Source organism: Oryx dammah, unplaced genomic scaffold (genome assembly GCF_014754425.2).
Source record: "Oryx dammah isolate SB20612 unplaced genomic scaffold, SCBI_Odam_1.1 HiC_scaffold_22, whole genome shotgun sequence".
Lineage (NCBI taxonomy): Eukaryota > Metazoa > Chordata > Mammalia > Artiodactyla > Bovidae > Oryx > Oryx dammah.
Window position 1 is genome coordinate 28,340,696 of NW_024070206.1, and position 21,128 is coordinate 28,361,823.

The 21,128-nt window shown below is 49.9% G+C and overlaps 1 protein-coding gene across 1 annotated transcript in view; it reads left to right on the forward strand.

Moving 5' to 3' along the window:
• Positions 1 to 1,292: 1,292 nt before the first annotated feature.
• CABLES1 (Cdk5 and Abl enzyme substrate 1) overlaps positions 1,293 to 21,128 on the forward strand; it is a 104,748-nt gene continuing 84,912 nt past the window's right edge. Inside the window, exon 1 of the mRNA XM_040264723.1 lies at positions 1,293 to 2,245. Coding sequence (XP_040120657.1) covers positions 1,386 to 2,245 — 860 coding nt within the window. The 5' untranslated portion in view covers positions 1,293 to 1,385. The remainder of the gene's footprint in view (positions 2,246 to 21,128) is intronic.

The window sequence follows — 21,128 nt, forward strand, 5'->3', positions numbered from 1 at the left end:
CCCTGCATTACTCAATTTACTTTCCTGAACTTGAAATGGAGTGGAATTTCAATGTAGAGTTACCCATTAGCTCCAAGGCTAAATTTAAACCTTTAATTAAATTAATCACTTGATCTTAAACACATTGCTTCTCCCTCAGGAAAGTGTAGAGAGGTTTCTTAGATGTCAGAGAACTCAAGTCAGTGTGACAACTGTTACTACTGCCTTTGATAAGTCACCCAAACCGCAGAGGGAAATCTACAGGCATTTTCAGATGGTCCACGGTAAAGCCCCCTCTAGCCCAGAACAGAAGATTGTTGGCGGTGGGGCTGGGGTACAGCATACTGCGACCCCTCCCAGATCCCTCGTTGCAGCTCTGGAAGGGTCACTGCATGCATCCTTGGACAGGTACTTATTTAACAGAAAACACTGGTAGGGTTTGGGGTTCTTGTGCACCCCGGGGTGTGTATTTATAACAGGAGCTGCGACCTTAGCCTGCAAATGAATGAGACACAAACTCAACCGTCAGCGACCGCTTGCTGGTGGGACTGTCCACATAAAGGGGTGTGGCCCTACTCGTGTAACTATTAATAAGGACTTATTTCTCGGGGCCCAACAAGGACAGCGCGGGATCCAGTTAACAAGTTCGCGGGCCAAATCGCTTCAATTCCAGTAACTCGTCCCGCAGACCCATAACCCTCCCGGGACCACATCCTCACGCGTGACTCGGAGCTCTGCTCGCGCTCCGCAATTCCCAGTCCAAGCGCGACGGGGAAGCGTGCTCGCCTTCCGCACCTGGGCGCGCGCCCCGGCAGGGAGCCACCAACTCTCCCCGCAGTCAGCTCGGACTACCTGGACCGCCAGGCCGATCCCCGCCCCGCCACCCGCTCGGTTTTCCCTTCCTCCTCCTCTTCCTCCTCCGCCGGCCCCCGCCCCCCCCCCCCCGCCTCCCGCTGCCTGCCTGCGCGGCTGCCGCCTGCGGCTTTGTTTTCCTCCCAGGTTTCACCCCCCCCACGTGATACTGTTTGTTTTTTTTTTTTTTTGCACAGAGCTTTTCGCAGAGCGAGCGCGGGGCGCGCGCACCTATAAATACCGACCCGGGGGCCGGGGAGCCGGAGATCGCGGGGTCCCGGAGGGCCCGGCACCGATCCCGCAGGCGGGCGGGCGGGCAGACGGCCAGCGAGCCAGCCAGCAGTCGCGCGCGTGGGCTGGGGCGGCGGCGCCCCCCGCCCGAGCACCGAGGGGCGAGCATGGCCCGCCCGCTGGGGGGCCGGGCCGCCGCGCACGCCACCCGCGCCCCGCGCCCTGCCCAGCCCGGGTCACCGGCGCTCGCGCCCGCCGCTTAGCACTCGGGCGCCACTCGCTTCTCCGGGGGCATCGCGGAAATCTCGCCGCAGACGGACACAATGGCGGCGACTGCCGCCACCACGGCCGCCACCGCCGGCACGGCCGTCCGCAGCAGCAGCACCAGCAGCGCCGGCACCGACGCCGCGGGCACTGGCAGATTGCAGCCGCCGCCGCAGCCCCGGCCCGCGGCCGCAGCGCCGGCCCAGCCGCCGCTGCCGCCGCCCGAGCCCCCCAGGAAGCCGCGCATGGACCCGCGGCGCCGCCAGGCTGCCCTCTCCTTCCTCACCAACATCTCGCTGGACGGACGGCCGCCGCTGCAGGACGAGGAGTGGGCCGGCGGCGAGGACAGCAGCGCGGCCAAGCCCGGCAGCGGCTGCGGCGCGAGGACTCGGCTCAGCCTGCTCGTCGCCGCCGAGCGGGGCGGCTGCGGCGCGCTTTCCGCGGCGGGCGCGGCGGCGGCGGCAGCAGCGGCGGCTGGATCGGGCCCCTGCCTCCCGCCGCCCTCGCCGCTGCCGCCGCTCGTCCCCGGCGGCCACGCGACCGTGCTCGGCCCCGGGGCGGCCCGGGGGTTCGCGAGCCCCCTGGGCGCCGGCCGGGCGTCGGGGGAGCTGTGGCAGCCGCCCCGGCCTGCGCCTTTCGCCGCCGGCGTTCAGCCGCAGCCGCCAGACGGGCCCGGGGACGCCGGGCCGGAGGAGCTGGAGGAGGACGATGCCTTTACCGGAGTGCACGTGCCGGCGGCCGCCTTCCTGAGCTCCGGGACCCCCGGGAGCGGGAGCGGCAGTCGGGGCCGCCTCAACTCGTTTACTCAGGGAATCCTGCCCATCGCCTTCTCCAGGCAGACCTCGCAGAACTACTGTTCGCTGGAGCAGGCGGGCCCGGGGAGCGGCTCCAGCGCCTTCGAGCAGCTGCAGAGGTCCCGGTGAGTAGCCAAGGACGCGGCGCGCGCCTCTCCTGACCCTGCCCGGTCGGCGCTCTGCTGCGGGACGCCGGGCGCTCCCACTTCCCGCGCCCTGCTGGATCCCTGGGCTTCTGGCGCGAATTCCAAACCGGGAGGGCACTCGGAAGAAGGAAGGTCTCTGGGGAGCGCGTGTATGTGTTCACACGTGTGTGCACGAGCCCAGCACTCACCGAGAAGCACCGTGCTCATGCAAATGGGGTTGGAGGTAGAGGTTGCGGGAGCCCACCAAAAAAAGTGGCATCAAAACCTCTCATTGCAAGGAAAAGAGCACGAGCTTTCAGAAACCCGGGCCGGACCCAGAGAAGCACTCTCCTCGCGCCCGGCAAGACTAGGCGGGACGCAGAGTCCAGCAGTGGGTCCGGCAGCCGGCCGAGCGGCGCGTGTGAGCCTTAACTTGTCGCAGACACGCCGCCGCTAATGCCTTCTGAGAAGTTCTGCTTGCGCTCCAAGTATTCCAGTGTCCCAGGAGCACTTGGTATTTTCCTTTGCTTTCCTAAGAAAAGGAAAGCCCTCCTTATGTGCCCTTGAAGGCCTTGAGGGTGGGGGACAGGAAGGAAATAGGGCTTGAGGATTCTATTTTGCATCCCAACGTGAGTTCGCTGAAATGAGTGAGAAGTTTTTCACCTTTCAAAAGTTGTGTTTGGTAGCTTAAGTCATCTGCAGGTCTCAAGCATCTTAGCAAAACCGTGAAATGCTGGACACTTGCCCATTCAGGAAATGGCTAGAGCTTGTTCCAGGCACCCTGGGCTGCATCAGGCAGGTGGGATGGGGGGCGAACAGGAGTGAGCAATCGGGAGGAAGTGCAGGCCTGGTTCCTGGGAGGGAACGTCCAGGCTAGTTAGTTAGGAAGGCCTCCTATGGCTCAGTTATGTCAGCTTCCTGGGGCCTCAGTTTCCCTTTTTGGGATGGGAACTTGCCAGCCCGTTGCAGGCCTGGAGATGAAAAAGGAGAACCTTTTCTGTTACAGCCTCTCTCCTGTGATGCTCCTCTGAACACTTAGGCTTTTTCTGGTCTATTAAGAAGGTGGTCTGTTGGAAAATTTAACTTCCTCTCCCAATGGACAGATGGTGATGAATGGACCAGGCTCCTTCAGAATTTTTTCCGGAGTCTCTTTCCTCCCAAGTGTTGAAATCAGGACCCTGTTTGGTGTGCAGCATCGTAGTTGAGTGCACATGTCTGCAGACAGGCGTGTGGACCTGTCAGCCAGCCTTGTGATGTCCCCAGATAATTAGCCATGCTGGGCACAGGTGACCATCTGGGCCTGAGTTTCTTGTCAGGGCTCACATCTCCCCCATAGCATAGCAGGCCAGTGGGCGGAGGGAAGGAGGATCCCTTCCTTTCTGGGCGAGTGGCTCAGACTCAGCAGTTTCCCAGTGGCTTGACATCACACACTGGCTCCTAATGACTCTGTAGTTTGAGCCTGAGCCCAGCTTGTCCAGTGGGTCAGGGCAGGAGTGGTAATAAACACAGGTGTTATTCTAAGCCATGTGCCAGACTGGCCTGTGTCTCATGCTTGACAGATGTGTTCCCCTGCTTGCAACAGCTGGAGATCAAATGACCTCACACTTTTGTCTCTGAGAATCTCCTTTAGATGATCTTGTGTGTTAATAATTCTGATCCCCCAAATAGCCAGATTTAACCGCTGATCCTATAAAGATGAACCCCGTGGATGTTTTATTGATCCCCTCCCCCAACACACACATTAAGATGAGTGAGTCAGTGTGATGCTTCCTTACTTGACAGTCACATTCATCTTATGACTTTGGAATTATCCGTATCTGGCAACTTGACAGGCTTTTTAAAAAATTACAGCTGTCAACAGAAACCGTGTCAAATTTAATATGCAGAGAGGAAATAAATCGGTGAGACTGAGATTGAAGAAAGGCCTTGAAGTGTGAGCATGGCCATTTCTCATGTCCAGAGACTTGGAATCTCCTAGGACACTTTGCTTCCTACACTGCACTGCTTACAGAAGTTTTGTCAGAAGTGTGTTGTTTTTCTGATCCCTAGAGAGAAGTTTCACATGCTTAGATGAATTGTGATGTGGCATATAGACTCATTTGAATCAGGCCCAGGGCCAACTTAAAGAACTTGGGGTAGTTTAAAGAATGTCATTTACTTTCCTGGTGTGCCTCGCTTTAAGAAATACTGCTTGCCTGGGTGGTTCCATATACTATTTCATGCATGTTCTCCTGGGGTGTCATTTTTAAATCATATATTTTCCTTGGATTTGTTTCTTGCAATTTAAAGAATTCCAAACAACATTGCTGCTCAAAAGTGAGTTCTTGGACCTTCACAAACCCTCAGGTCCCATTCTGGATTACTTGAGTACAAATTTACATTTTAACAAGATCCCCAGATGATTCAATACAAGTGAAAGTTTGGAAGAAGCTGCCATAGTTCATCTGAAATCTGCCTCTTTTTTTCCCCATGAACTTGGAATTTCACATATTCAGTTTGTTATGGGTATATAAAAATCAGAATCTCCTGATCCAAAATCTTATTTATTTTGTTACTTTCATCTGGACACTTACAAGACTAATCACATTTATGACTTGTAGTTCCAAATCTTGAAATATGGCAGGAAAATGTGTGTGCCCAGACCTCGGCACAGATGTGTTGATGGATTGATGACACCGCCTCTGTGCTCTGGGCTGGAGAGTTGATATTTATCGCAGTGAATTCTCACAGCCTCCCTACGTTAAATTCTTTCTCAGACCCAGTGTTGGCCAAGATAGGACTCCATATCTTTGAGATCCAAACCTGACATCCTTCTTTCTTTCTTCTTGTTTTTTTTTTTTTTTTTTAAATATATATTTATTTATTTGCCTGCACTGGGTCCCAGCTATGGCATGCAGGACCCTCAATCTTTTTTGCGGCATGCAGAATCCTTTTAATTCTGGCATGTGGAATCTGTAGTTACGGCATGTGAACTCTTAGCTGCGGCAGGTGGGATCTAGTTCCCTGACCAGCGATCAAACCAGGCCCCCTGCTTTGGGAGCACAAAGTCTCAGCCTCTGGACACCAGGGAAGTCCGGAACTTGATGCCTTTCCTCTGCCCCTGCATGGATCACTGTGCCAGGCATGCCCAGGGCCAAGGAGAATTTGGGAGCTATGGACCCTACTAGATGTTTGTCCAGGACACATAGCAGGCCAGTGGTGCTTATGTGATTCTGTACACCCTCTCCAAGTCATCCTCCCCACATTTAGCTTTGCTGTTCAGGGTCCCCGGCTTTGCTGCTACTTGCCAGTCTCTACTGAAGTGCATAGAGAACCCAGGACCACAGGCCTCATGGATGGGGCTCCAGGGGTGGAACGCCAGTGTGCTGGGGTTTATGCTGGGTTTGCTCTGTGGCTAGGTGTCAGAAGGGGAAGCCAGAAAGATGCCTTCTAGCTTGACACCCTGTTGTGTTCTCTGTCCAAGGAAGGTGTTAATAGGTGAAAGGGAGTGTGTTTCAAGGGTTTCTTTCACTTGAAAAGTTTCCCCTTAGGTAGCAGCTGGCAGCAGTCCTGGGTTCCTCCACTTCCTGGTGCTGCTGAATTGCAGAATGGGGCCCAGGTGAACACGTGTGCACCAAGGGGCCTGATGAAGGGGTGCGTGGGGACCAGGGTATTCATTTCAAACAAGGTGAGGATTTTGCTTCTTAGAACATCTCTGCTAACAGTGTGCCTTGTGGAGACTCCAGTCTTAAATGGAAAGAGCCCGTGGTGCAGAAGAGCCCCAAACCTTGGATTCCAGTCCCCCCACTTTGTCACCTGTCTGCATTGTGACTTTGTGACACTGTGTTTTAGCTGTAAGCCACCTGACCTTTCTGGATTTTAGCAATAAGTGAACCCAAGTTATTGTTGAGCCATCTTTCCAGCAATGTGCATTGACGCCAGGGGTACAGCCCGGGCTGGTCTAGGCCTTGGTCAGGATGCTGCCGTGTGCCTCCTTCCAGAGCCTGAGACAAGAGCCCAAGGTTCACCTGCTGCCCTCTTCCTTACACTCACCAGGTTGTCAGGTTGTGGGTGAACTCGGAAGAGGAAGTGTATTGGAAGCCTGCCCACTGCTGACAAGTGCCCAAGGAGGCAGCAAGTTCAAGTGTGATCCTTTGTCCTCCGGGGAGGGTGAGGAAGCCACAGCCTGGCTCTGCACTGTGTCGCCATAGCCACCCCGGGGAGCCCCACCTGCCTGGACTTTTTTCCTCTGGGAAGGAGAGCTGTTAGGTAGGGAGAGGGCAGGGGGCAGGCGGCCTTTGAACACACTGGGAAGGAGCAGTAGGTGAGGCTGGATGAGGTGACAGCATGTCGATCAGGAATGCCAAGCTGGTACCCTGCCTCTCTGGGCTCAGAGCCAATCCCTGCCCTGGCTGGCAACCAAGGACAGGGGGCTTCACCTCCTCACCTCAGTTTTCTTCTGGGATGAAAGCGCTGGGACAGTACAGTGGTTAGTGCCCTGTGACCTGCCTTGGAGGCCGGACGTAATGCCTGGGGACGAGTGGATAACTTAATCTCAGCTTCAGATGAGGAGGTGGAGATAAGTTTATCCTGGGTGGCTCCCGTCAGCAGGACGTGCGCTAATGGATGAAGGAATGGGTTTCCCGGGGTGGCAGGGAGGGTCAGCTGTGCTCCTCTGGCTGCGGAGGTGTCACAGCTGGCCTGCCTACTCCATCCAGGCTGGAAGCCACAGCCACTGAGGCAGTCCAGCCCTGTCTCTACGAGCCCAGGCACAGAAGTGATCCGTGGTGCCCTCCTCTGGGGAGGATGGACCGAAAGGCCATCAGGGTTACACAGTGCTTTGGTAGATGTTGATTTCAGGTCCCGACAGTGTGGAGAAGCAGGAATCCAGGGTCACAGAGTGAGCGGAGGATGACCCTATGTTTTAGGATTTTATGTCATGGAGGAAATTCTAGTTTGGGGACCTAAAGCCTTGTATGATGTATTCAACAACATAATGAATATCCTTGTTCCAGGAAACAAGGACAGGGGACCAGCCCACATCTCTGGGGACAGAGCCCTGGGCAGGGGCATAGGTCTCACCCATTTCTATAAGAGTCAGAGAACAAATAGTTTATCAACAACGTGATTTATTCATGAACGTGATGAAATCAAGTAAGACGTACCAGTTATGGGAGGTACAGGCATGAACATAGTCCTTGTCTGTTGGGAGGCACACCCACAGGATAGTTTTTCTGGTGATGAGAGTTTGATTAGAGCTGAGCCTGTTTTCTGAGCCCTACCGTGGCAGAGACAGTTCATGTGCCTACTGTGGGACCTGGCTTAGTGCCTTGATGCAGTATTTGTATTTAACGACCACGTCCCAGGTGTGGTTCTAAGGGAACAACGCATAAGCCGGTTCACATTTATAACAGCCCTTACACAGCATCACCCTTATTCTGAAGCACAGAGAGGTAAAGTTACTGGCCGAGGGTCGCTCAGCTTGCTTATGGGCAGTCTGGCTCCAGGATATGTGTCTGAACGTGCTTGTCTCTGCTCTGCTGTGTTTTGAGTCAGGCTCCTAAATGCTTGTTCGACTGGCTTCAGCTGGACGGGGGTGAACGTGGCCTCTGTGACCTCTAAGAGCAGTGCTGGCCCTGCGGTTTCCTTATTTAGGCCTCTCTTCTCTGTCCGTGTCTACAGGGATCCAGTCCTGCCCAGTGCCTGCCTGCTCCCCGCCACGCCCCCGTTTCTTGGCCACACCCGAATTCCCGTCACCTTTGTTACTTGTTTAGTCCACCTGGGCTCTGTGCCTCCATGGGAGACAGGAGAATCAGGAGCCTGGCTCCCCTAGGAATTGGGTGTATGGTGGTAGTTCTCCCACTTCCTTAGTGCTGAGGGTCTCATCCGTGAAATGGGAATAATACTACCTCCCTCCTGGATGTGTTTCCGTTTTTTGGACCCTTAGTGTCTTTTCAGCATCGCCCCTTTTCCCCAGCCCAGGGGTCAGCACGCTCAGGCCCAGGAGCTGTTTATAAATGATTTTCTGGGAGACAGCCCCTCCTGTTCATCTCTGTACTGTCTTTGCCAGCCCTTGTGCTACAAGCAGAGTAGAGTAGCTGTGGCAGAGACCACATGGCCCGCAGAGCCTAAACTGTTTGTCCTTTGACTCTTACAGAAATGGTCGAGACCTATGCCCCCGCCAAGGGCTCTGTCCCCAGAGATGTGGGCTGCTCCCCTATCCTTGTCTCCTGGAAGCTCCTGGCTTCAGTTTGGACCCACCACCCCTTCTTCCCAGCTGGCAGAGGGACCTTTCTGAGGCCCACATCGGATCCCGGCAGCCTTAAACTCCTTTTCTTTCATGTGTGGCCAGCACGCTCCCTGCTCCCCTGCATGCCTATCTTCTGCGCTGGCTTCACAAAGGGCACCTGGGTTCTGGCACCTACCGGCCTCTCCATGGGATGCTTCCCCACCAGACGCCCCTTCTTCCGTTGCAGACCCATCACCCTGCAGAGGCCCCAGGTATGGCGCTGAGCACACCCTCCTAGGGATGACTTTCTTCCTTCTCTATGGGTCTGACTCCTGTCCCTGACTCCTTGGCGGCTGGGGGACTTGCTGGTGACAGGCCTGGGAGTGTTCCCCCCGCCCAATTTTCTGGGTCTTTTATTTTTAACCAGAATCACTCTCAATGTTTTATTTGGTAAATTAGCTACTCTACCACCTCCTCCCTCAGTCCTGCAGCAACGAACCTCCCTCCTTGAGTGTTTCTCCTCTCCCCCTGCATCATCCACCCATCCACCAACCCCACCCCACCCACGATGGCTTCTCCCCGCTCTGCAGGGAGGGGAAGCAGCACCTTCCTGTGTGCTATGGGCTTCATATACATTCGTTGTTTAGTCCCTAAGTTGTGTCCAACTCTTTGCGACTACATGAATTGTAGCCCACCAGGCTCCTCTGTCCATGGGATTTCCCGGGCAAGAATACTGGAGTGGGTTGCCATTTCTTCCTTCAGGGGATCTTCCCAATCCAGGGATTGAACCCAAGTCCCCTGTATTGGCAGGTGGGTTCTTTACCACTGAGCCAGCAGGGAAGCCCCTCATATGCATTCTTTTGTTTTATTTGTGTGGCAATTCTAAGACAAAGGGCTTATACACATATTAGAGCTGTGGACCGTGAGGCTTGGAGGGCTTAAGGAAGCTTGCCAGAGGCCTCATAGCTGGACTCTAGAGTTAGAATTTGAGCCCTGGTCTCTCTGGCTTCTGATCTGGGTTTCTGCCAGAGCCGAGAGTATACTGGACTGACTCCTTAGGGACGGGACGACCAAGGAATCTGAGCTGATGGGTAACTGAAATCAGTCATAGTGGGAGCATTTACACCACAGGAATCAGCCAGTGGTTATTACAAGCCAGGGTTTGGCTTTTTCCCTTTCACAGAGCTGGTTTGTCAGCACGTGTGCCAGGGCCTCACCACACGTCTCTTGGTTCCATTCTCCCCTGGGGGGCTGTGCAAAATGTGGTCATCAGAGGAAGAGTGAAAAACCAAACATTTTTATCAGAATCTGTTACTTGACATGATTCTGTGAATTTCTCAAAAGGTCACCACCCATTTTACACCTCAAAAAAATATCTAACAACCTTCCACCTCAAGTTTCAAACTGCATGCAATTTAAAAACTAAACTTTCAGACACTAAGTCTCAAACAGATTGCTTAGTATTATCTGTAGGAATCATAAAATCATTACCTGTTACTCTCCTTTACAAACTATGTGATGCATTTTTATTTTTGTTTGGTTTTTAAAAGTCTCTGAGATAATACATTCAATCAGGGTTTCCTGTTTTTTCCCCCCTTTTTGTTTGTGTTAGCATTTTGGATAATTGCACACTAGTTTATGTTTAATGGGATTATTATTAATGTGGTTTGGAGTTTACTGCTGAACATTTGGTCACAAAGACAAAAGCTTATAAAACAGAGCTTGGGAATACTAGACATTTAGGACTTGGAATATTGTAATAATGTGTGTGTTTGTGAAAGGATACAATCTTATCCCCAATTTAAAGGGTAAGAGTGTACTTAAATCTAAGTTTAACCCCTGACAAATAGAAGGCAAGCCATTCAGGAAGAGATTAACAAAATATTGGAGAATGCCAAAGATTTGTGTGTCTAGCACACTGATTTTTATTTTAAAGCATTTTACTCATTGACCCAATGATTTATAGAGCAAAGTATCTACTTTGATCATCTTAGGAAGGGGATGGGGGGTTGTGAGAGATGGGAGAGCGGCCAAAGTCTATAATGTTTTGCTTAAGGACTAAAATTGGCATGTTAGCATGGGGGGTGTGGATGGGCAAAATAGGTGAAAGAAGTAAGAGGTGCACATTTCCATGTTTTTAAATGCCGAACCACTAGGTTGTACCCCTGAAACGAATGTAATAGTGTATGTTAACTATATTTCAATCGAAAATAATTTTAAAAATTGGGATGTTAGGGGATAAATGGTCAATCTGATGTGGAAAAATGTTTCTTGATGAAGTTTTTTATGTTTTATTGAGTCAAATAAAGTTTGCTATTAAAGAGGGAGATATGAGGAAAGAACATGAGATTACAAATTACAAAGGTGATTGTGTAAATCCTTGAGGATTCAGTTTATCCACCACAAGACAAACTTCTGATTATTAAGTTCTACGTACTTGTTTGGGGCTTTACAATTTACAAAGCGCTTTCGTATATACTAAATAGTTTTCAGAAAGGCAATGTGGTAGCTGTTTTATAGACTAGAAAGTTGAGACCACGAAGAACGAAGTGGTCATGTCCACGGTCACGTACCCCACACGTGGCAGAGCTGGAATTTTGAAACCTGGGTTTTCTGGTTCCAAGCCGAGAGTTTTAAAAATAAACCACAAGCTCTAATGTAGTTGTTTCACTTAAGAAAAACAAAGAACTCCATTAAATGCTGTAGAATTTTATTCTCCTTCCTGCCCGCAACTTCCACTTGTATATTAGTTAACCTCCAGAGAACAAAAATGCTAGGGCCTCATGTATTTCAGACCTATGGGCTAGTCAACCAAAGTCAGGATGTTCAAGTACAAAGCAATATTGTGCTGTAGTTTTGGCCAGCAACACTTTCTCATCAAGCAAGGATTCTGACTTTCATATGATAACCTCAAGGGACAGGCCAACAGAGAACCTTGGTTTGGGGCCTGAGTTGTGGAAAATTTTCCCAATAACAGCTTTCTCCAAACAGTAGTTTGATGTTGGTTCCTCCTTTCCCACACCCCTGCTGCTCTGCCTCCTTCCCAGAAAATTGAGTGAATAGATTCAGGAGTGGATGCCTCAACCTTGGAGTCAGACAGCTCTGTCACATAGCAACACATTTTGAGGAAACTCTTGCAACCCCTCTGAGTGTCAGCATCCTCACCTGTAGGATGGGGATAATAATCCCTGCCTGGGGACTTCCAGTGGCTGAAACTCCCCTCTCCCAATGCAGGGGACCCGGGGTTCGATCCCTGGTCAGGGAACTAGATCCCACACGCCATATCTACGAGTTCACATGCTGAAACTAAGACCCAGTGCAGTCAAATAAAGAAATAAATTTTTAAAAACGTCCCGCCCGTTTCAGGATGTTGTGAGCATGAAAGTGAGAAGCACCTAGCAGAGGTTTGGTCCTTGGTGTTTGACCGGTAAGACTGTAGCTGTTTTGTGCACAGTTGCCCTGCTCTGCCCTACACCATCAGTCAAAAAAGCAGTTGAGAAGCCTGACAGGGTCTGCTTAGATCATCCAGAGTGGAGCTTTTTGCTTCCAGATGATTTACCGCATCGGTTCAATTTCATAAATAGTAAAATAAGACTAGAGCAGCTGAAGACACCACCACCCCCTCCCTTAGCGTTTTTGTCCTTCTGTTCACTGGAAAACAACAGTCTCGAGGACAGGGCAGCAGGAAGGAGGTGAATCACACTTTCGGTGTCATCTGCTTAGAGCAGCACAGCGGTGTGGTCAAGAGCAATAGCTGGTCCAGTCCACACCCAGGCGTGCAAGACACTGCCTTGCCCATCGGGACTGCAGGAGGGGAGTGCTACCTGCCAAGACAATTCTGGAAGATGCGTCTCTGCTCCCTCACCTCGCAGAAGCCGTGGCCCTCCTCCTGTGGTCTGCAGGCTGCCTGCTCAGCCGCCTTCTCTAGGCAGGACACCCCTGGAATCTGAGGGCTCTTGGGGCACCCTCAAGGTCCCTGGGGCCATGACCATAGTGTCGGTTGAATGCTACTTCCGTAATGGGCTTGGCATCCCCTCCCTGCTCACAGGTCTCTCTGCACCTGGCCCTTGCCTTTGCTCTTTGACCCCTTGGGAAGACAGAGGTGGGGCTTGTCCAGGTCCCTGGTGTAACCCATGTGGCATGGGGTCAGCAGCAACCTACGCCCCTCCGCGTGCCAGGTTGTTCACACGCCTGTGTGTGAACCATCAGGTCGCTTGGTGGTTCAGGGATCAATGGACCAGCACCTACCTTCCAGAAGAGAGAAGAACTACAGGCCGAGGCAGCGGGGCTTCCTGGTCCCCCTCTGGAGTGGGCAGTTGTCCTGGAGGTGGCCTCGGAGCTGAGCCTACAGGGACTGGTGGCCCAGTGCTCAGCGCCTGGTGATGAACTTCATTTCAGAGGAAGACGGGAGGCCTGTGAGCAAGGACAGGTGTGAACAGAGCGGGGGGGGGTTATGAAAACTGGAGGCAGGTTGGCTGGAGGAAGGAGAGCAGTGCCTTTTGTATTTAACCCTTTTGGCATCTTAGTCATCACTTCAGAAAGAGGAACTCATGCCCATGAAAAAATTTTCTGTTCTGGGACTTCATCTATTTTTATACAGAGAGAATTTTAGAAAGAATTTCAGGAGGTTCATGGACACTTGGAAACTTCTGGAGGTAGGGAGACCAGCGAGGAAGCTGGCGTTAGGAGCCCCAGAGAGAAGTGGAGACCGGAAGCCTCTGCCATCACTAACCCCCAGCACTAACTTGTCACTGTGATGCTCAGCAACCACGTGGATTTGGGGCGCTGCCTGTGCTCCCTGAAGTCCTTCGGGTCACCCATTTCTTCAGCTCTTGTGGGTATGGGGTTCCCACCTGGAACCTCAGAAACATTCTGACCTTATTTGGAAATATGGATGCACCTTGGAGATAGTGCAGGTTCAATTCAAGACTAGGATGGAGACAGTGAGGGGATCACTGACTCAAAAAGAAGATAGAATTGACAGGCTCCAATTCTGGTAAAGAATCTGCCTGCCATCGCAGGAGACATAAGAGATGTGAGTTCAGTCCCTGGGTTGGGAAGATCCCCCGGAGGAGGGCATGGCAACCCACTCCAATGTTCTTTCCTGGAGAATCCGTGGACAGAGGAGGCTGAGGGGCTACAGCCTATGGGGTCGCAAGGAGTCGGACACAACTGAGCATGCACGCACATGCGTGACTTGGGTGGTCGCTGCCAGCTTGTGTCCAGTTAGAGACTCTTAAATAATCACCTGCAGGTGTGGGGCTGCGACTGTGGTGCGTGGCCAGAGGGGAGGGCCTTGGTCCCGTCAGGGCCTGCAACGAGCGCCATGGTGGATTTGACCTGCTTGTGGTGGGGAGGGCTGGCTTCTGGAGGTGTCTACAGGGGGAGCACGGGCTGGGAGGAGTGTGTAGACCACAGGGCCAGCCTGGGCAGGGTCTCTGGTGGGAAGAAGCAGGCAATGTGAAGGAAGTAGACGAAGGGCAGGCGGTGTGTTTGGACCACAGGCAGGGTTTTGATGTTCATCAGCAGAGCAATGTGATGTCACCAGCCAGGGGGAACCAGAGTAAGACCTGTGTTGTGAAATGATTGGGCCGGCGGCAGCGTGGAAGGACAGTTAGATGAGAGAAGCCACAGATGGGAGGAAACCACAGTTTGTAGCTACTGTCCTGGCAGAGGATGGCGGCGACTGGGCTGGAGTGGCAGTGATGGGGGTGGGGAGAAGGGGGTGGATCCCACAGGGATTTAGGGTGCAGTGGAATGAACTTGGAGATGGACTGGTTGTGGAGGGCGGGGTACAGAGGCATCAAGGGACCCCCACACACACACACATACACGGGTTCCTGTGTGTGGACTGATGGGATAGCAGAGCCATCTCAGTAACAGAGGATGGATGTGAGCACAATCCAATGCTATGCGTTTAAGAAATACTCTCTAGAAGAAAAAACTGCAGACCTGAAGATGACCCTGTTTCTTTCTTTATTTAATATTTATTTGGTTGTGCTGGGTCTTAGTTGCAGCATGCAAGATCTTTACTTGCGGCATGCAAACTCTTTGTTGTGGCCTGTGGGATCTAGTTCCCTGACCAGGGATCAAACCCAGGCCCCCTTCATTGGGAGCTCAGAGTCTTAGCCACCGGACTACCAAGAAAGTTCTGACCCTGTTTCTTCTCATTGTCTTGTTTCTCATAACATTGTGCCTTTACTCTCCAGATAGCTCAAGGTGAAGTATATAGGGTCATAAATAATGTATTGGTTGAGGATGTATACATTTTCAGCTTCAAGAGAAACCAAGTTTTATGCTTATTGGTCTTTTGGTCTAAAAATTCTAATGTTACCTTTTAAGGTAAATGCTGAGCATGTCAATTAAAAAAAAAAGTCAGATTTTGTGCATTTCAGTTAAGACATATAATTTCTTTTTATTAAAGGAAAAAAGTACCCTTGAGCAAGATCATGAGATTTTTTTTTTTTTTTCCAAACAGTTCCTGGGTTCAGCTTGTGCATGTTTGCAGCTAATTACCAGGTGTTGAAGTCTGAGTGATCTTGAGTGTGGAGGATAAAGATATGTTCTCAAGAGAAGGAAAACATGCCTTTGCAAAGCTGCGTAATAGTCTGCTGCAGTAACTAAACAAGCACCCAGTGTCTAGTGATTTTGTACTTACGCTGTTATTCAAAGTAAGGCCAGGATGCGGTCTTTAAAAAAAAAAAGTTATTTATTTATTTGGCTGTGCCGGATCTTAGTTGTGGTATGTGGGATCTGGTTCTCTGACCTGGGTCTGCTGCATTGAGAGCACGGAGTCATAGCCACTGGACCACCAGGAAAGTCCCAGGACACAGTCTTAACATTCCAGCAGCAATCTCATCTTTTTCTTGTTTTACGGGTGGTTTTTCATAATCATGGTTTGCTTATTGTACACTAACATGATGAGCTGCAGAACCATGTGGAAATAGCCTCACATCTCAGATCTGCCATTTCCCGGGCGTGCCCAAGGCAGATTCCAGAATCTCTGTACGAGTGGGACATATTAATAATCACATACCCCATTCCAGTATTCTTGCCTGGGAAGTCCCATGGACAGAGGAGCCTGGCGGACTACCGTTCATGAGGTCACAAGGAGTCAGCTACAGCTCAGTGACTAAACAACAGCAGCTTCATGGCACAACAGCAGCTTCATGGCACAACAGCCAGGATTAAATCTAATTTCTCTGAAGTACTTTGCACAACGCTAGGTACATATATTGTTGTTGTTCAGTCTCTTAGTCATCTCTGACTCTTTGCGGGCCCATGGACTGCAGCACACCAGGCTTCCCTGTCCTTCAGCATCTCCCAGAGTTTGCTCAAACTCATGTCCATTGAGTTGGTCATGCCATCCAACCATCTCATCCTTTGTCATCCCCTTCTCTTCCTGCCTTCAATCTTTCCTAGCGTCAGGGTCTTTTCCAATGAGTCACCTCTTTGCATCAGGTGACCAAAGTATTGGAGCTTCAGCTTCAGCATCAGTCCTTCCAGTGAATATTCAGGGTTTATTTCCTTTAGGGTTGACTGGTTTGATCTCCTTGCTGTCTAAGGGACTGTCAGGAGTCTTCTCCAGAACCACAGTTTGAAAGCATCAATTCTTCGGCACTCAGCCTTGTTTATGGTTCAATTCCCACATCTGTACATGACTACTGGAAAAACCATAGTTCTCAGTAAGTATTCAATGTAATTATTATATCCCAACTCCTCTGCTGATGCTCTTTCATAGAGGCTGACATTACTGTGTAAATGAGGGAATTGAACTCCGTGGAGCTCACTTTTCTCTCCAGTGCACAATGGAGTTTGCAGGGCTGGGATCCTGTCTAATCCTGAACCACACTCTCGCCACTGAGCTTGATTGCCTTTGTCACGTGTTAAAAGTTCATCCAAACAAGTTTTGTGACCTTCCTGGCTTTCTGGACACTTGAACTGTCCAAGAATATGGGCAGGTCTTTATCAGGTACATATCCAGCCCATGTTTGACTGTGTGTCTGTGGGGAGCTGCCCTGGGTAGCTCAGCCAGATTTTTTATCTGACCCTGTTTGTTCCAAACACAAGCAGGCAGACTGGAGGAGATGGTAAGGGAATATTTCAATCCAGTCACTCATGTAGATACACCCTCCCTCTCAGCTGTATTTCACAGAGCTAGAATGAATTTAGACAGTAGATCTTTATTAAGAGGTGCAACATTTGTTATCTGTAACTTTAGTTCTTTGGAGCCAGGAAAAAAAAAAAAGTCAAGACTGAAATATAAGGAAATCGATAAGATACATGCTGGCTGGTGAAATATGGAATTTTTAAAATCTTTTTTTATTTATTTTTTAATTAACTTATTTTAACTGGAGGAAAATTGCTTTACAATGATGTGTTGGTTTTAGCCGTACTACAATGAGAAACAGCCATATATTATATTTAATGCATATATATGAAATCTGAAAAATGATATTAATGAACCTATTTGCAGGGAAGGAATGGAGACACCGATGTAGAGAAGGGACTTGTGGAATTTTTTTTTAAGTGTATTTACATGGGAGTTAGGCTTTGATTTTATATTGTCGGAAATTGATACCAGATGCCTGCCTTCCAGACAGACTCCCAAGCTGATCTCAGAGTGTCAGTTGGAAAACAAATCACTTTGCCATTTGGAATGCCAATTGATATTTTAGAAGTTTCCTTTTGTTTTCAAAGGGAAAATAATGCATATTCCAGACCCGGCGAACAGAACTTTTATAAATGGCAATTAACAGAGGATGCCCAAGGGAGGAAGTCTCCAGTTTCTTATTATAACGCTGGCAGACGTAATCGAAGTGACATTTTATTAGTATTGGCATCTCCTGCTTGCCCTGGGAGCTGGTTCAGCCTTGTGTAGCCATGGTCAGAGCCAGGAGCTTCATCCCCATCCTACTTCAACCTCAGGTCGGAGGAAGAACACAAGAGCACTGTGTCCAGGACAGCTGGCATCGTGTCGTCTCCGCAGGACCCCAGGCTCATGGGGTGACTCGTTCATTCCCTCCACCCCTCCCCCCAGTGGCTTAAAAAAGTGGCTTTTTGTTTTGAGTCTTACTTGGGTCTCAACAGTGATCCCTTCTCCTCCAGGCAGTTTTTCTCCCTGGCGCTGGCCTGGGAATGACTCATAGAGTCTTGAGTAGCCTGACACCTCTGCTGCATTCCTTGAGTGCTTTCTTAAAGGTGCCTCTGTGTAAGGATGTTTGCTGACTTTCCCATTCGAGGTGTTGGAGAATCTCCCAGATGACCGGGAAGGCCGAGTCTGATTCTGGGTCCTCAACCTGGACGCCAGCAGACTTGGGTGAGAATCCTTCTCGGCCTGGAAGAAAGGACTGTCAGAGCCCGGTGGCTTGGGTGCTCACAGGAGTGGAGTGGAGGGGGGTTGCCTAGAGCAGAGGGGCTCCACGCCCCCCAGGCCTTGGAGTTTCCTACAGCAGCCGGTCTCTAGATTTTCAGATGGGCGAGAAGGGACCTTGAAGAGGCGCAGAGTGGTAAGGTTACTGTGGAATGAAAGGATGAGAGCCCTTGACCCTGCTCGCTGCGGCTAATATTGGCCAGAGGCTCCTGATCTGTGGATGGATACTCAGGGGAGGGGCTGAGACTGAGCTCCAAGTACTTAAGTCTTAACTCTTTAGAACTCAGCTTCATCCTCCTGTCTCAGCTGCCTCTACTCCAAGGGAGTAAATTTGTATTATTTATATTATTAATATAACTTGTATTATTAATATAAAACTTTGAACTGATATGGTAGTACAAAATTATGTTCTGCCAAGTGGCCCTGAACCCCGAATCAGCTGCAAACACTGACCACTGGACCATTGTTCCCAGGGAAATGCAGGGTGTGTGTGTGGGGGGGCGCCTGCCAGCCTCTTGTCATATTTTCATCATCCAGTCAATACATAACCTGGTTTTACGTGTGTCTCTACTTGAAGATGCCTTGGGTGTGTATTGGATTGCGTGCTCAGTCTTGTCCAACTCTTTGCAGCCTCATGGACTGTAGCCCACCAGGCACCTCTGTCTGTGGAATTTTTCAGGCAAGAATACCGGAGTGGGTTGCCATTTTCTTCTCCAGGGCATCTTCCCGACCCAGGGATTAAACCCAAGTCTCTTGTGTCTCCTGCCTTAGCAGATGGATTCTTTTATCACTGCACCACCTGGGAAGCCCTGGGAAAGGAAGATACCATAGTTAATACATAGTGTTAATTCATTAACATTGAACTCACAGCCAGCAGTAACTCATTCCTGGACAAAACTCGCTCACAAATTTGCCCTGTTGGCCACTTGGCCTGGACACTGTTTTAAATGGTGAAATCACCGACAGCAAGTGCAAAAGTACAATAAGTGAGGCACTCAAAGTACCTTGAGTGGCAGTCTGAGAGCTGAAAACAGGAAGGCCAGCCCTCCTTTTCACCTCAGCTGTTCAAAATTTTCCCTGCTTTGCACGTGCACATGTCCATGAATGATTGTGAAAGTCCTATGAGTATTGATCTGGGGTTGCAAATAAATATTAACATGTATGCAGATAAATGTTAGCAAGGAGATGAATGCAGAGCTGCAAAATCTGTGAATAATGAGATTTGCCTGTACTTAACTCAGGTATAGGACTTCTCTGGTGGCTCAGATGGCCAGCGTCTGTCTACAATGCGGGAGACCCGGGTTCGATCCCTGGGTTGGGAAGATCCCCTGGAGAAGGAAATGGCAATCCACTCCAGTACTATTGCCTGGAAAATCCCATGGACAGGTATAAGTAGATGCTGTGTGCTGGGGGCTTCCCACGCTGGTCTGAATTGGGAGGTGTGGAGTTTTTCTGTTTGCTGTTTTACAGATGCCTGCCCCATCCATCTCATATTTATTCCCGTTAATACCATTGAGTGGGGAAGGGCTGGAATTACTGTGTTCCCTTTATTGATGAGGAAACCAAGAACCACAGAGCAGACAGGACTCGGGTGTCCCCCAGAAGTGAAGCCTGACTTTCTGGCCATTTTCTTCCCACTCTGCAGGGCAGGCACAGTACAAGAGTACTTTTTTTTTTTTCCCCTCTTAAAGTTTTTATTATGGAAAATTCTAAAACACATAAAAATTAAAAGAAAAGAGATTAGCACCCACGTTTGTTGTTGTTTAGTCGCTCAGTTGTGTCTGACTCTGCGACCCCATGGACTGTAGTCCACCAGGCTCCTCTGTCCCTGGGATTTTCCAGGCAAGAATACTGGAGTGGGTTGCCATTTCCTTCATCAGGGCAAGAGTGCTTTAAACAACGGAATTAAAATGCTGACATCATAGTTTAATACTGTTGAAAAAGTTATCTTCTTAATGATTTTTCTGTGATTTAAGTACATAATGGCAGTATAGCATTGTGGCTAAGAACAAATTCTGGAGCCTAAAAAATAAATCCTGGTTTTGCTACTCCCTATCTGCGTGACTTTGGGCAGTTTCTTAAATAAAGTAAAACCTTTTCTGGCTTTTGGTTTCATCTTTTGTAAACGAATATAGTATGAACACCCAGTGTGTGTGGCTAATGTGAGAATTCTGTGAATTCATTCACAGTCAGTGCTTAGACCTGTGCTTGCCTTAGACCCTCTGTGCATTAGCCGTGATGATTATCGAGCTGACAGGTGCTCAGGAAATGAGTGTCCGGTCATCAACGATGGCTCTTAAATTAGGCAAATGGTAAAGTCTGCTTGTAATTGCACGGCCCAGAGCCAAGAGGAGATTTTGCAATTTTCCAGTCCTTTTGATCCATTTGGGTTATGTAGTTCGGACCTGGAGAATCTGTTTTAGAGCTTTATTTATCCAGTTTGACTGTCAGCAGTCAGCAGATTAAACAGACTTTTGTCAAGTCCCCACCATTTTTGATGAGTGGACAGCTAATCAGATGAGCAAATATTAGCAGGCACCTGCTGGGTTCCAGGCACCCTGCTGGCTTTGATAGTCCCTGTCTGTGAACATTCAAGTGGCAGAGGACAAGAATATGAGATGTCACATGGGGGGAGCATAATTAAGGCATGTAAACAGCAAATTTCCATGTCACCCCCAAATCTCCATCTTTACAGCTACTCAAATGTATTTAAAACCACCAGAGTTTTCTTTCCCTTCCATCTGCAACTCAGCATCTGGTACCGATGCTAGTCAAAAGCAATCCTGTGTCCCACAGCGGGGGGCAGACCAGATCTTATGGGGCCCCCCAACCTGTAATCATCTCAGGGCCCATCACACATGCACCTTTCTAAGCAGACTCCAGCCAGACCCTGCCTGTTTCCTTGGTAATGTGTTTCATGTCACCAGCAGAAAATAAAGGATGTCGCTTCATTTCCACATCTGTGTAATCATGATACGGTAGTGATTTGGAAAATCAATTTTTTTCCCTCTCCAGAATCTCAGCTCTTGGGCAGTCAAGTTACTTTCTGCAGTTCTTCCCTCCCTCCACAGACCTAGGCTTCACAGCTGAGTGGTACAAAATTAATCTTTTGGAGGGGGCGCTGCGGCACAAGGGCAGATAGCAGCTGACTGTGAGAGCAATGTAGGAAACACCTGTTTGCTTTCTCGAAGCAGAGTTTGGAAGTTTTTAGTCCTAGGGGGTTGGGATGGGGCTTTCTGTTATTTGCCTATAAAAAATTGCAGCCCTAAATTCATATTTGTATTTGCATGGAATATTAAACT